Consider the following 14554-nt stretch of genomic DNA (forward strand, 5'->3'; position numbering starts at 1 on the left):
TTCACACACTCAATCAATCACACTCCAACCTGTCCACCATAGCCAAGACCAAAGAGCTGTCTAAGGACACCAGGGGCAAAACTGTAGACCTGCACAAGGCTGGGATGGACTACAGGACAACAGGCAAGCAGCTTGGTAGAAGACAACAACTGTTATGATTATTTATTAGAAAGTGGAAGAAACACAATATGACTGTCAATCTCCCTCGGTCTGGGATTCCATGCAAGATCTCACTTTGTGGGGTAAGGATGATTCTGAGAAAGCTCAGAACTACACAGGAGGACCTGGTCAATGACCTGAAGAGAGCTGGGACCACAGTCACAAAGATTACATTAGTAACACATGATGCTCTCATGGTTTAAAATCCTGCAGGGCAGCAAGGTCCCCCTGCTCAAGCCAGCACATGTCCAGGCCCGTTTGAAGTTCACCAATGACCATCTGGATGATCCAGAGGAGGCATGGGAGAAGGTCATGTGGTCAGATAAGATCACAAAAGAGCTTTTTGGAATCAACTCCACTTACCATGTTTAGAGGATCAGAACAACCCCAAGAAAACCATCCCAACCGTGAAGCATGGGGGTGGAAACATCATACTCTGGGGATGCTCTTCTGCAAAGGAGACAGGACGACTGCACCGTATTGAAGGGAGGATGGATGGGGTCATGTATTGTGAGATTTTGGCAAACAACCTCCTTCCCTCAGTAAGAGCATTGAAGATGGGTCATGGCTGGGTCTTCCAGCATGACAATGACCCCAAACACACAGCCAGGGCAACTAAGGAGTGGCTCCGTAAGAAGCATTTCAAGGTCCTGGAGTGGCCTGGCCAGTCTCCAGACCTGAACTCTATAAAAAATCTTTGGAGGGAGCTGAAACTCCAAACCTGAAAGATCTAGAGGAGATCTGTATGGAGGAGTGGACCAAAATCCCTGCTGCAGTCTGTGCAAACCTGGTGAAAAACTACAGGAAACGTTTGACCTCTGTAAATGCAAACGAAGGCTACTGTACCAAATATTAACACAGATTTTCACAGGTGTTCAAATACTTATTTGCAGCAGTAACATACAAATAAATTATTTAAAAAATCATACATTGTGATTTCCGGATTTTTTTTTTTTAGAATGTCTCTCACAGTGGACATGCACCTAAGATGAAAATTTCAGACCCCCTCCATGATTTCTAAGTGGGAGAACTTGTAAAACTGCAGGGTGTTCAAATACTTATTTTCCTCACTGTATGTATGTGTGTGTATATATATATATATATATATATATATATATATATAATTTACTTGACTCTTTGTTGTTTGCTTAATTTGGGAGGGGGGTGGAGAACATAACAATTGATGGATGGTAAGGAGTCCAACATAGAGAAATATTGGATGAAGAAAAGTTATACTGGACAAGGTGTAGCTAGGATGCTCCCTCGTATCCTCATAACATTGAGAAAAGAACATCAGCAACATAATTAATAAATAAGTCTGGTTTACTCACAGTCTGTAAGTGTCTGTCAGTGTCAGCATACATTTATATGTGCTCCATCATTTTACCACTTTTTATAAGACACTGAAATTAACATTTTTTTAAATGGTTTTGGCACTGAAAAAAGTTTTTAGTTTGTAAGTCCTACAGAGATTGTGCTTTTCCCTGGTCACCACAGCATGAAGATGAAAGTCTACAACTCTCCCTGGACAGGACACCAGTCCAGCACAGGCTAGTTTTCTACTCATTTATAGCTGGATGGATCAGGACGATGCAGATTAAATCCAAGGACTCAGACAGGTAGTATGACCAGGAATCAAACCTTATTCCACTGAGACCTGATCTGCACTGACACCCTCAGATAAACTCTCTGAGAGAAATATAGACTGAACTTGGAAAGTAGAATCATACAGTGTGAACACATTTACAGACATACTGTCTTCAGGTAGGTCATTTTCCCTCTGGTCCATCTCCATTTGCCGACACCATCCCTCCATGCGGTCTGTCTCAGCATGGAGCAGCTTCAGAAACCAGCGTCCATCTCTCTGGCACACCGAGCGCTGCACAGCCTGCAAAAAAGGAAACATTACAGAAATAGCCAAGGTCCAATGTAAAAGATGGAGGACAGTGGTCGTAGATGTCAATGAAGTCATCCTCCATCATCTTTTGATATTTTGACAATATGAAGTCATTAAAACGTATCCACATACCACCTTTCAAGAAGAGCCTCAAAGTGTTTTAGATCAAAACTCATAACCAGTAAAAAATACTCAGTAAAGCCAAGCCTAAACAAGTGGACCTTCAACCTCTTCTTAAAGCCATTTACACTGTCCACTGATCTTCAGTGTCACAGGACAGCAAGCAGAAAGTAGGTACCAGAATGGAACCAAGGACCACAGCACAGGACAGAGAGGCAGAAGAAGACACAACATTAGCATTAGAGTTCAGTTGAAACCCAAAATGCAGGCAGTGTGGACACGAGGGATTATATCATCCAAAGTGATTTACTGTGACAAAGTTTCAAAAAGTGCTAAAAGGTATTTAACAGTCCCCCCAAAAAATCCCATTAATACAGTGCATCAAAAACCCAGCAGAGGCTGCAAAGTGAAACAATCAAAAACCAGGGCCAAAATCAAAATCAAATCAAATGTATTAATTTATATAGCGCCAATTCACGATGAAATCGTCTCAAGGCGCTTCACACAACATAAAACAACAACAAAATAACTGAATTAAAAATTTAAAACACAATAAAAAGACGACCATAAAAGAATACAATAAAAACACATCATAAAACTAATGATAAAACAGGGAAAACAAATGAGTCTTTAAACGTGACTTAAAAGTCTACACAGTATCAGACTGATGAAGGAGTGACGGGAGATCGTTCCACAGAGCTGGGGCACGGTAGGAGAAAGCTCTGTGGCCACAATTACAAAATGATTAAGACTGGGGTAAGGAACAGGTACTTACACACGAGATTATACAGGAATCCATGGCAAGAGTTTTGACAGGACACATACGCAATGAACCGGTGTCACCGACCGAACGGTCCCCCTTACAAATTGATCCGCCCTGCCTTCACTGCGCATGCATCTGAGACTGACTCTGAGACGGACTCTCTACACCCAAAGCGATCGTGATTATTAATCATCAGATGACAAATTAAAACCTCTTAAATTATTCCACAATTTATGTGGAAATGATTGTTGTACAAAAGCTTCAGATATCTGTTGCTGAGATAGACAATGACTGGAGTGCAGTTTTAAGCAGCAACGAGGTGATAATCGGTGAATCGCTGCTGACGCTCAGAAATTATGCATACACAGTGAAAGCAGGGCAGACCAATTTTTAGGTAGGACCGTTCAGTCGGCGACACCGGCACTGACTGAAAAACAAGGAAGTGCTTAACACAGGTGAAAGTAACAACAGGTGAGTGGTAAACGAGGATGTGGGACTAAAGACTCACATGGGAGAAACATGGTGCAGGGAAATAAATAACAGAACAAACAATAACCAGTGCTAGAATAATAAAAATGATGATGACAATAAAATGAACAACAGGTGAGTCAAACCAGAGGAAGGAGGAAGAGCAAGTGCAAATAAGGAACTGACTGAACAAAATGGAAAGGTCAAAAGGTCATGTGACAAATAACAACAAAAGGTGAACAGAAACTAACCAGACATCTGCAGGCATGTGGAACAAAATAAAACATACTGAAACTCACAGAAAAGCAAAGCCGGGAGCAAAGGTACACATAAGGGAACTGCAGAAATAAATCATCACACTGAAGACTAAACAATGACCAGAATGAAGTACATAAACAAAACTAGACAGGAACTCAAACCAGTGAAAACTAAATTTTTGTGATTTTTAATCTTAAAGTAAGTCATAAAATTCACTAATTCACTAAAATAAAATTTTTGCACTCTCGGCTGGCTTGGGAACGCCTTGGGGTTCCCCAGGAGGAGCTGGGGGAGGTGTGTGGATCGGGAGGTCTGGGCGGCTTTGCTTGAGCTGTTGCCCCCACGACCCGACTCCGGATAAAGCGGAAGAAAATGGATGGATGGATGGAACATTTTTGCACATTTTCCAAACTGAGTGCTGTAGTATAACCAGCAGGAGACCACTGTGTTCAGTGAATTTGGTGACACCACACCTGAATTTATTATTTATTTATTTTTCTGGTGTCTTCTTTTTGCAATTTCTAGAAGTGTCCTACGCTTCCATTTCTCCGCTGCCTGCTAGTTCAGGTCAATATTATTTTTCCAGCTCAGAGGACGGTTCATATGGATAAAAATAAGGTTGTAGCTCGTTGTCTACCTTCCTGAGATTAGAAACTAGTGTTTGTTTTTCTACATTTCTCTTAAGATTTATTGAGCCGTTTACTGGAGGGGGAGGTTTCTGTCCTCTGTGAGTTTGACAGGAGGACTGTCCCAGTCAAACTCCTCACCTGACACTGTCAGCAGGACACACCCAGCGGGGCCGGGCATTTGATTCCAGAAGTGAGAGCTGCTCGGATCACCTCCACAGGTTGTAGTGACCCCCGCAAAAAAAAAAATTTGTGGAGATCCGGTTTGCGATCAAGATTTCCTGCAGTAATTGACCCGTAAACCGACTGAAATCCATAAACTACTTAAACTGATAAAAACTTATATATATACACGAGAGGTCTGTCCAAAAAGTAACGGACCTTTTTATTTTTTTCAAAAACTACATGGATTTGAATCATGTGCGCTTGCATCAGCCAAGCTTGAACCTTTGTGCGCATGCGTGAACTTTTTCACGCCTGTCGATTGTATTATTCGCCTGTGGGCAGGCTTTAAGTGAGCACTGGTCCAGCCCCCTCGTCGGATTTTCATTGTCAGGGAAATGGCTGAGCGACTGCCGCTTTGCTCCATGAAAATTTTTTCAGAAACTGTGTGAGACAGCCAAGTGGAAACATTCGGAAAATTCATATGGTTTTCGGTGAAGAGTCTATTGGCATCACACAGATTAAGGACCATTACAACCGGATTAAAGACGGCCCACAGCGGCTGAAGGCACGCCGTGCTCCCAGCGGCCATCGACAGGCTGAAACGATCAGATCATTTCCAAAGTGAAGGCTCTGTTGATCCGGCACATCGTGTGACTACCAGAGAAATCGCAGATGAATGTGGACATCAGCACTTTTGTGGCACATTCCACTGTTACAGGAGATTTTGTAATGAAAGACATGCGGAGGAATTCGCGCGTCGGGACAGAGCCGCTCATGGCGCACAACAAACACCTCCGTGTTGGAAACCATTCGGAAGATTCAGACGGCTTTCGTGGGTTTTCAGTTGAGTGAGTATCCGAGAAATTGTGTAACAGCTGGGCATGCCACAACATGTCCTGTGAGACTTCCAACATATATATATATATATATATATATATATATATATATATATATATATATATATATATATATATATATATATATATATATATGAGGTCTGTTAGAAAAGTATCCGACTTTTTAATTTTTTGCAAAAACCTGATGGATTTGAATCACATGTGCTTGCATAAGCCAACCTTGAACCTTTGTGCGCATGCGTGAACTTTTTCACGCTTGTCGATTGCGTCATTTGCTGGTAGCAGTAAGCAGGACATGCTGTGACATCCCACCTCTTCCACAATTTCTCGGATAGTCACACGAATGAAAAGCCACCGAAAGCCGTCTGAATCCTCCGAATGGTAGAAGAGGTGGGCATCATTTTTCGGAGTCCAGCATGTCCTGTGAGACTTCAATACGGAGGCGCTTTTGCTCCGCCATCAGAAGCTTCAGGAAAGAATTTCACCACCACTCTTTTCATGGCCAAATCTTCTTTCACAATGGAATGTACCGAAAAAGTGCTGATGTCCACCTCTTCCGCAATTTCTCAAATAGTCACACTACGGTCTCGCATCACCGCAGTGTTCACTTTGGAAATGATCTGGCCATTTCAGCATGTTGATGGCCGACTGGAGCGTGGCGCGCTGTCCACCAATGTGCGGCCGTCTTTAAACCGGTTGTACCGCTCCTTAATCTGTGTGATGCCCAAAGCATCATCACCTCCACTTGAGGCAAGGACACTCCACCGACTTTTAGAGGGCAAAGCACCTTTTTCCGGTCGAGAACCATGGCCTCGGATTTGGAGGTGCTGATTCTCATCCCGGACGCTTCACACTCGGCTGCAAACCGCCCCAGTGCACGCTGAAGGTCCTGATTTGACGAAGCCAACAGAACCACATCGTCCGCAAACAGCAGAGACGAGATTCTGTGGTTCCCAAACCAGACCCCCTCTACACCCTGGCTGTGCCTAGAAATTCTGTCCATAAAAATAATGAACAGAACTGGTGACAAAGGGCAGCCCTGGCGGAGGCCAACGTGCACTGGAAACAGGTTTGACTTACTACTGGCAATGCGAACCAAGCTCCTGCTGCGGTCGTACAGGGACCGGATAGCCCTTAGCAAAGGACCCCGGACCCTGTACTCCCGGAGCACCCCCCACAGGGTGCCCCGAGGGACACGGTCAAATGCCTTCTCCAGATCCACAAAACACATGTGGACTGGTTGGGTGAACTCCCATGAACCCTCGAGCACCCGATGGAGCGTGTAGAGCTGGTCCAGTGTGCTGCAACCAGGACAAAAACCACACTGCTCCTCCTGAATCCGAGGTTCGACCATCGGTCAAATTCTCTTCTCCAGTACTCTGGAATAGACCTTACCGGGGAGGCTGAGTGTGATCCCCCTATAGTTGGAACACACCCTCCAGTCCCCCTTCTTAAACAGAGGGACCACCACCCCGGTCTGCCAATCGAGAGGCACTGTCCCCGTTCGCCATGCGATGTTGCAGAGGCGTGTCAGCCAAGACAGTCCCACAACATCCAGAGACTTAAGGTACTCAGGACGGACTTCATCCACCCCAGGAGCCTTGCCACCGAGGAGCTTTCTAACCACCTCAGTGACTTCGGCCTGAGTAATGGATGAGTCCGCCTCTGAGTCCCCAGTCTCTGCTTCCTCTTTGGAAGACATGATGATGAGATTGAGGAGATCCTCGAAGTTTTCCTTCCACCGCCCGACAACATCCCCAGTCAGGGTCAACAGCTCCCCACCCGCACCGTAAACAGTGCTGGTGGAGAGCTGCTTCCACCTCCTGAGGTGCCGGACGGTTTGCCAGAATCTCTTCGAGGCCGACCGATAGTCCTCCTCCATGGGCTCCCCGAACTCCTCCCAGACCCGAGTTTTTGCCTCTACGACCACATGGGCTGCGGCACGCTTGGCCTGCCGGTACCTGTCAGCTGCCTTTGGGGTCCCACCCATTCTGTGTTTCCATTTTCCTTCTTATACCTCTATCAAGTTTTTATTATTTTATAAGCTTTTTAACTGTTTGATTGTCTGCTCAGTATCCTACTGTGTGGAGAAAAGATTATGTTGTTTTGCCCCTGTCTTAAAGTAACCCTGATGATGTATTATTACACTAATTGCACGAATTTGTTTTTGTAGCCACTAACGACTGGGAGTGAAGCATGCTGGGGTCATTCTGAACTGGGAGTGAAAAGCTGGGGTCATTATGTTTTTGCAAGAGGAAATAACTTTCAGATGCCTGTTGATTAAAGGAATTATGTGCACCTGGGAGTTTGAGATGGCCACTCACCCTCCCTTCGCGCACACACTAGAAAAGAGGGGGCAGAGCCATGCTCCGATAGAGTCTGCTGTGGGTTACGTACGAACGCCCAGCCGGTTGACAAGCGCACTCTGCCGAAGGTGTTGGCTCTCCACCTTAAAGGCGTCACGGTAAGAGAGAAAGAGATATTTTATGTGCTGCAACCACTTGTGTTTGATGTAACTGCTTTTGTGGGGAATAAATATACGCCTGTTTGTTCTAGCAAAATGCAGTCTGTGTGATCATTTCTGTGTGCCGATCTGACCGAACCTTGTTACAAAACACCTACGTTATGAAGTACTGTACATTATTCACCTACGGAATACATACGGATTGTGTTTGTCCGAGGCATGGGGCTGGGAATCATGGGTGTCTCTGTTAGTCCTCTTAAATAATGATGAGCCCTAAACACCCACACCAGGCCGTGAGGTGTGAGGACCTGGGTGTTTTGAGACCGTATTTTAGCAATATTTAGCTATTATTTTTCATGGGGATGTAATAATACTGCTATTTGTTGTTGGCTGATTGCAGCAATTGATCTAGCCATCAGGTGTATTCTTAAGTAGATCACTAGGTAGGTAGCTCAATTCACTTTCAAGGATCCCACAAATTTAATGGCCTGTGCAAGTTTAAACTACTTGGATATGACATCTTCAATGTCTGTTCCCTCTCCCTTGACACATACCCACTTGGTGCTCCTGCCCAGTCAGCATCCTGTCTCAGGCGAGTATGGAAGGCTGGATAGCCCATGATGGGTAAGATCCCATCTTATACCCCGGGACAAACTCAGTCAGGTGCAGTCATGTTTACTCAATCTTGTCTCTGTGAGACTCTGTCTCGCTAGATTTTTTATCTGCTCAGAAGAGTATGATTTGTAACTGTTTAATTTAATTTAATCTTTATTTAAGCAGGTTAGTCCCTTTGAGATCGAGACCTCTTTTGCAAGGGATACCTGGACAATTATAGCTTCCAGTTCTGCATGTCTTTTATCTGTTATCTGTGTCTGTTATCTTCTTATCATGTGAAAAGGTGTAACAACAGGCATAGTGGTCGCCAACCCATGGTCTTGTTTTTACATCTTTCAAGTTTGAACCAGTTACTGACATAGGACAGACTGACATAGTCTGTCAAGGATCCAGATCCGCCTAACTTCATTTGAAACTGAATAAATTGTATTTTTGTACTTACAGAGTTTCTTTTTGACTATTCAGGATGGAACTAATTAAAGAACTAGGGTTTACAACATACACAAAAACAAAGTCATTCACATTGTCGCTCATACCTACAGTCAATTCTTAAAGTTTCCAAATAACTGAACATGCATGTCTTTGGAGACTGGAGGAAGCTGGAATCCTCGGAGGGACCCACGCAAACATGGGGAGAACATGCAAACCCCACATAGAAAGGACCACATTGAAAGAGTACCTGGGTCGTTCTTGCTGTGAGGTAACAGTGCTAACCACTAAGACACTGTGCTGCCATTTCAATGAAATTTAAACAACAAATGCATCTGTACAACAAGTGAAGATATATATTTAATAATATATTAGAACTGTTTCTCCTTGATTTTGTTACCTGATATCTATGATCTCTTGTGCAATCTGTTGGAAATAAATATTTAAAATGTCATAGCTTTGATGTAAACTCTATTATCCTATAGTTAAACAGGGGGTGTGGGGCTTTGTTATGACAGCCCCCTCTTATTAAATCAATGTAAAAAAAAAATCCCACATACCTCCAAAAGAGCAGAGCTGTCAAAGCAGATGTCAAGAGGGTCATCGGTCACGCTGTCTATCCATGGATCTGGAGGGGGAAGGATTGATGGGTCAAAGCCAACATCCTCATATTCATCTGAGGCACAGGCATGGTAATGATTCCCTGAGCCCTGGATGCTGACTGTGGAGGCACCCCCATCACGGGAATAACGCCGAGACAGGACACCAGGTGACATGATATCCATATCAGTCTCCGGGGATCCTAGAGGCGTGTCCAGCAGGTCTGGCATGTCCAAATCTGCCTGGATGGAATAAATCTGAATTTTAGTGACCAATGAAGTTTGTCATTACAGCAAGAAAAGATATCAGACTATAATTAAAATAATACTGTCAGAAACATGGAAAAAAAAACATGAAGGTGTATAGAAGCACTGAAAAAAAACCTGAAGCAAAATCGAAGTTTGGAAACAAAGGACTAAATGGATTTTGATGCTGACACGTGGCACGATATGATAACACACGTGCAAATTATAACAGTGCAAATTATGTTGCTTTACCCTACTGTACTTTACTGCATGCACCAATAGAGGTGGACCCACAAGGTACAGAATGGGCTGTGGTATCATCTGTAGGCTCTGTCACTCCATGTCAGAGAACATATACGAGGTCTGTTAGAAAAGTATCCAACCTTTTTATTTTTTGCAAAAACCATATGGATTTGAATCACGTGTGATTGCATCAGCCAAGCTTGAACCTTCGTGCGCATAAACAAATATGTAGGACTGCTTTTTTGCATTTACGCAATATCTCTAAAATCAGAAAGGTCTTGTCTCAGAGTGATGCTGAAAAACTAATTCATGCATTTATTTCCTCTAGGCTGGACTATTGTAATTCATTATTATCAGGTTGTCCTAAAAGTTCCCTAAAAAGCCTTCAGTTAATTCAAAATGCTGCAGCTAGAGTACTGACGGGGACTAGAAGGAGAGAGCATATCTCACCCATATTGGCCTCTCTTCATTGGCTTCCTGTTAATTCTAGAATAGAATTTAAAATTCTTCTTCTTACTTATAAGGTTTTGAATAATCAGGTCCCATCTTATCTTAGGGACCTCGTAGTACCATATCACCCCAATAGAGCGCTTCGCTCTCAGACTGCAGGCTTACTTGTAGTTCCTAGGGTTTGTAAGAGTAGAATGGGAGGCAGAGCCTTCAGCTTTCAGGCTCCTCTCCTGTGGAACCAGCTCCCAATTCAGATCAGGGAGACAGACACCCTCTCTACTTTTAAGATTAGGCTTAAAACTTTCCTTTTTGCTAAAGCTTATAGTTAGGGCTGGATCAGGTGACCCTAAACCATCCCTTAGTTATGCTGCTATAGACGTAGACTGCTGGGGGGTTCCCATGATGCACTGTTTCTTTCTCTTTTTGCTCTGTATGCACCACTCTGCATTTAATCATTAGTGATCGATCTCTGCTCCCCTCCACAGCATGTCTTTTTCCTGGTTCTCTCCCTCAGCCCCAACCAGTCCCAGCAGAAGACTGCCCCTCCCTGAGCCTGGTTCTGCTGGAGGTTTCTTCCTGTTAAAAGGGAGTTTTTCCTTCCCACTGTAGCCAAGTGCTTGCTCACAGGGGGTCGTTTTGACCGTTGGGGTTTTACATAATTATTGTATGGCCTTGCCTTACAATATAAAGCGCCTTGGGGCAACTGTTTGTTGTGATTTGGCGCTATATAAAAAAATTGATTGATTGATTGATGCGTGAGTTTTTTCACGCCTGTCGGTTGCATCATTTGCCTGTGAGCAGGCTTTGTGTGAGCAGTGGTCCACCCCTCTCGTCGGATTTTTATTGAGAATAAATGTCTGAACGATTTGGAGCTTTGCTGCATCAAATTTTTCCAGAAACTGTGAGAGACCTCCAGGTGGACACCATTCGGAAAATTCAGATGGCTTTCAGGGACGATTTCATGGGGATTACACAGATTAAGGAGTGCTCCAGCCGATTTAAAGGCCGCCCACAGCGTCTGAGAGCGCGGCGCACTCCGAGCGCCGATCGGCAGGCTGACACCCCGCTGAAACAGCCAGATCATTTCCAACGTGAAGGCTTTGTTGATCCGGGACGTCGTCTGACTTCCACAAAAATGGCAGAAGACGTGGACATCAAGACTTTTTCGGCACATTCCACTGTTACAGGAGTTTTTTTCATGGAAAGAGAAGCAGAGGGATGCGCCACCGTGCCGCTCATGGAGCGGGACAAAAGCACCTCCGTGTTGGTCTCACAGGACAGCTTTCAGATGGCTTTCAGACGGCTTTCGGTGGCTTTTCAGTCGTGTGACTATCCGAGAAATTGTGCATGAGCTGGACATGCAAGAACATGTCCTGTGAGGCTTCATCACGTCGTTGCTTTGCGCCATGCGGCTCCACAGCGATGCGCGCAATTCCTCCGCTCCTCTTTCCATGACAAAAACTCCTGTAACAGTGAAATGTGCCGTTCATTTCCACACTGGACGCTGTGTTGATCCGGGACGTCGTCTGACTTCCATAGGAATTGCGGAAGATGTGGACATCTGCACATTTTCGGCACACTGAGACAGACATGCGGAGGAATTCCGCGCGTCGCGGTGGAGCCGCATGGTGCAAAGCAACGCTGTGATGAAGCCTGATAGGACATGTTCTGGCATGTCCAGCTCATGCACAATTTCTCGGATAGTCACACAACTGAAAAGCCACCAAAAGCTGTCTGAAAGCCATCTGAAAGCTGTCCTGTGAGACCAACACGGAGGTGCTTTTGTCCCGCACCATGAGAGGCACGGTGGTGCATCCCTCTGCTTCTCTTTCCATGAAAAAAACTCCTCTAACAGTGGAATGTGCCGAAAAAGTCTTGATGTCCACGTCTTCTGCCATTCCTGTGGAAGTCAGACGACATCCCGGATCAACAAAGCCTTCACGTTGGAAATGATCTGGTTGTTTCAGCGGGGTGTCAGCCTGTCAATCGGTGCTCGGAGTGCGCCGCGCTCTCAGACGCTGTGGGCGGTCTTTAAACCGGCTGGAGCACTCCTTAAACTGTGTAATCCCCATAAAATCGTCCCTGAAAGCCATCTGAATTTTCCGAATGGTGTCCACCTGGAGGTCTCTCAGTTTCTGGAAAAATTTGATGCAGCAAAGCTCCAAATCGTTCAGACATTTATTCGCAATAAAAATCCGACGAGAGGGGTGGACCACTGCTCACACAAAGCCTGCTCACAGGCAAATGATGCAACCGACAGGCATGAAAAAACTCACGCATGCGCACGAAGGTTCAACCTTGGCTGATGCAATCACACGATTCAAATCCATATGGTTTTTGCAAAAAATAAAAAGGTCGGATATTTTTCTAACAGACCTCGTATATATATATATACATATATATATATATATATATATATATATATATATATATATATATATATATATATATGGACAGGGAGCGAGAGAGAGCGAGAGAGAGAGAGAGACAGAGAGAGAGAGACTACTTTTTACTAGGCAAAGTGCTTAAAATTCTACTTGCACACATTATAGAATTGTTCCCCCAATTTGAGTGTGTTCCCATGTTTTGCATAGTTTATGTAAAGACGATAAGTGTGTGCCTGGTCTGTGCACTGTCTCAGATACAGAGAAACTAACACACTGAGTGCAAAATGCTATCAATGTTTGTTGATGTGACTATAGCAAACACAGAAATGCATTTATTCAAAACAAAATAGGTTTTTATTCAGAGATACAGGTGTGTTAGCTAGCATGACACACCAGCCTTCCCGCAGTGTTGGAATGAATGCCTCAATATACAGAGGCATCCTGGATGAAAACCTTCTCCAGAGCACTCTTGACCTCAGACTGGGGAGACGGGTCATCTTTCAGCAGGTTAGTGATCCTAAGCACACAGCCAAGATATCAAAGGAGTGGCTTCAAGACAACTCTGTGAATGTGCCTTTTGTGGCCCAGCCAGAGCACAGACCTGAACCCAATTGAACATCTCTGGGGAGATCTGAAAATGGCTGGGCACCGATGCCCCCCATCCAATCTGATGGAGCTTGAGAAATGCTGCAAAGAGGAATGAGTAGAAGGAATGAGGAGAAGTTGAATGCCACTTGTGAAAAATTGGAGCGCCCTTGAATGCCTAGTACAGCAGTCACTACATCCATTGGGGCACAGCACATGCACTCTACATCTGCGTGCCACTCGCGCTGGAAACCCATTCAAATGAGGAGTAAGATGAGGTTGCACTGCCATCTGATCGTGCTCGCAACATGCGCATGGCATGTTGTACGCAAGTCAGACATGTCGTGTTGCGACTGAGGAGCTACACAAAATCATCGGCCATCTCGAACCGTGGCCGAATGGTGTGATCGAGGCAGCCTTCACAGCAGCGAGTGAATGATGGTGAATGGCGTGCGAGTGCCCATTCATCCCACTCTCGGCTGGAGTCGGCCAGAGTCCAGGTGCCACCCATGAACGTCCAACACCACTCGCGGGGCACTTAGAAAATTCAGGGCCATTTGCACAGCCAGCACGAAAGTAGAGAGCAGACGGTCATTTTCAAGCTGGCTGTGCAAATGGCCCAGAATTTTCTAAGTGCCCCACGAGTGTGCAGTTTCCCTCAAGCAACACAAATGGCATGCAAGTGTGCAGTCCCTCCCCCCCAGCAACACAAATAGTGTGTGAGTGTGCCGTACTCCCCGCAAATGGTAAATCATAAATGGACTGCATTTATATAGCGCTTTTCTATCAGCATCAGATGCTCAAAGCACTTACAATAATGCCTCACAATCACGCCAATATCAGGGTGCTGCCATACAAGGCTCTCGCTACACACCAGGAGCAACTAGGGGATTAAGGACCTTGCCCAAGGACCGTTAGTGATTTTCTGGTCAGCCTGGGATTTGAACCAAGGATCCTCTGGTCTCAAGCCCAACGCTTAACCACTAGACCAGCACCTCCCGCAAAACAAATAGCATGCGAGTGTGTCATGTCACCCCCCCCCCACCCCCAGAAACACGAAAGGAGTGTGTGTGTGTGTGTGTGTGTGTGTGTCGCTGTCCCCCCACACCATGATCCAACATTGTCAAGGTGCGGCTGAGGTATGGAAGGCTCGAACGGTGGCCAGAGTTCGATCGCTGTCCAGTCTAGTGTGCACATCTGGACAGCTGTCATGTCCATGCTGG

General features: G+C 45.0%; 1 protein-coding gene across 1 annotated transcript in view; it reads right to left on the reverse strand.

Annotated features, from left to right (window-relative positions):
- The window catches only part of dlgap1a (discs, large (Drosophila) homolog-associated protein 1a), a 415980-nt gene that overhangs the window by 59809 nt on the left and 341617 nt on the right, over positions 1–14554 (reverse strand). Inside the window, exons 10-11 of the mRNA XM_034183790.1 lie at positions 9382–9663; positions 1915–2047 (exon numbers count right to left, since the gene is read on the reverse strand). Of these exons, the coding sequence (XP_034039681.1) occupies positions 1915–2047; positions 9382–9663 (415 nt within the window). The remainder of the gene's footprint in view (positions 1–1914; positions 2048–9381; positions 9664–14554) is intronic.

Source organism: Thalassophryne amazonica, chromosome 12 (genome assembly GCF_902500255.1).
Source record: "Thalassophryne amazonica chromosome 12, fThaAma1.1, whole genome shotgun sequence".
Taxonomy (NCBI): domain Eukaryota; kingdom Metazoa; phylum Chordata; class Actinopteri; order Batrachoidiformes; family Batrachoididae; genus Thalassophryne; species Thalassophryne amazonica.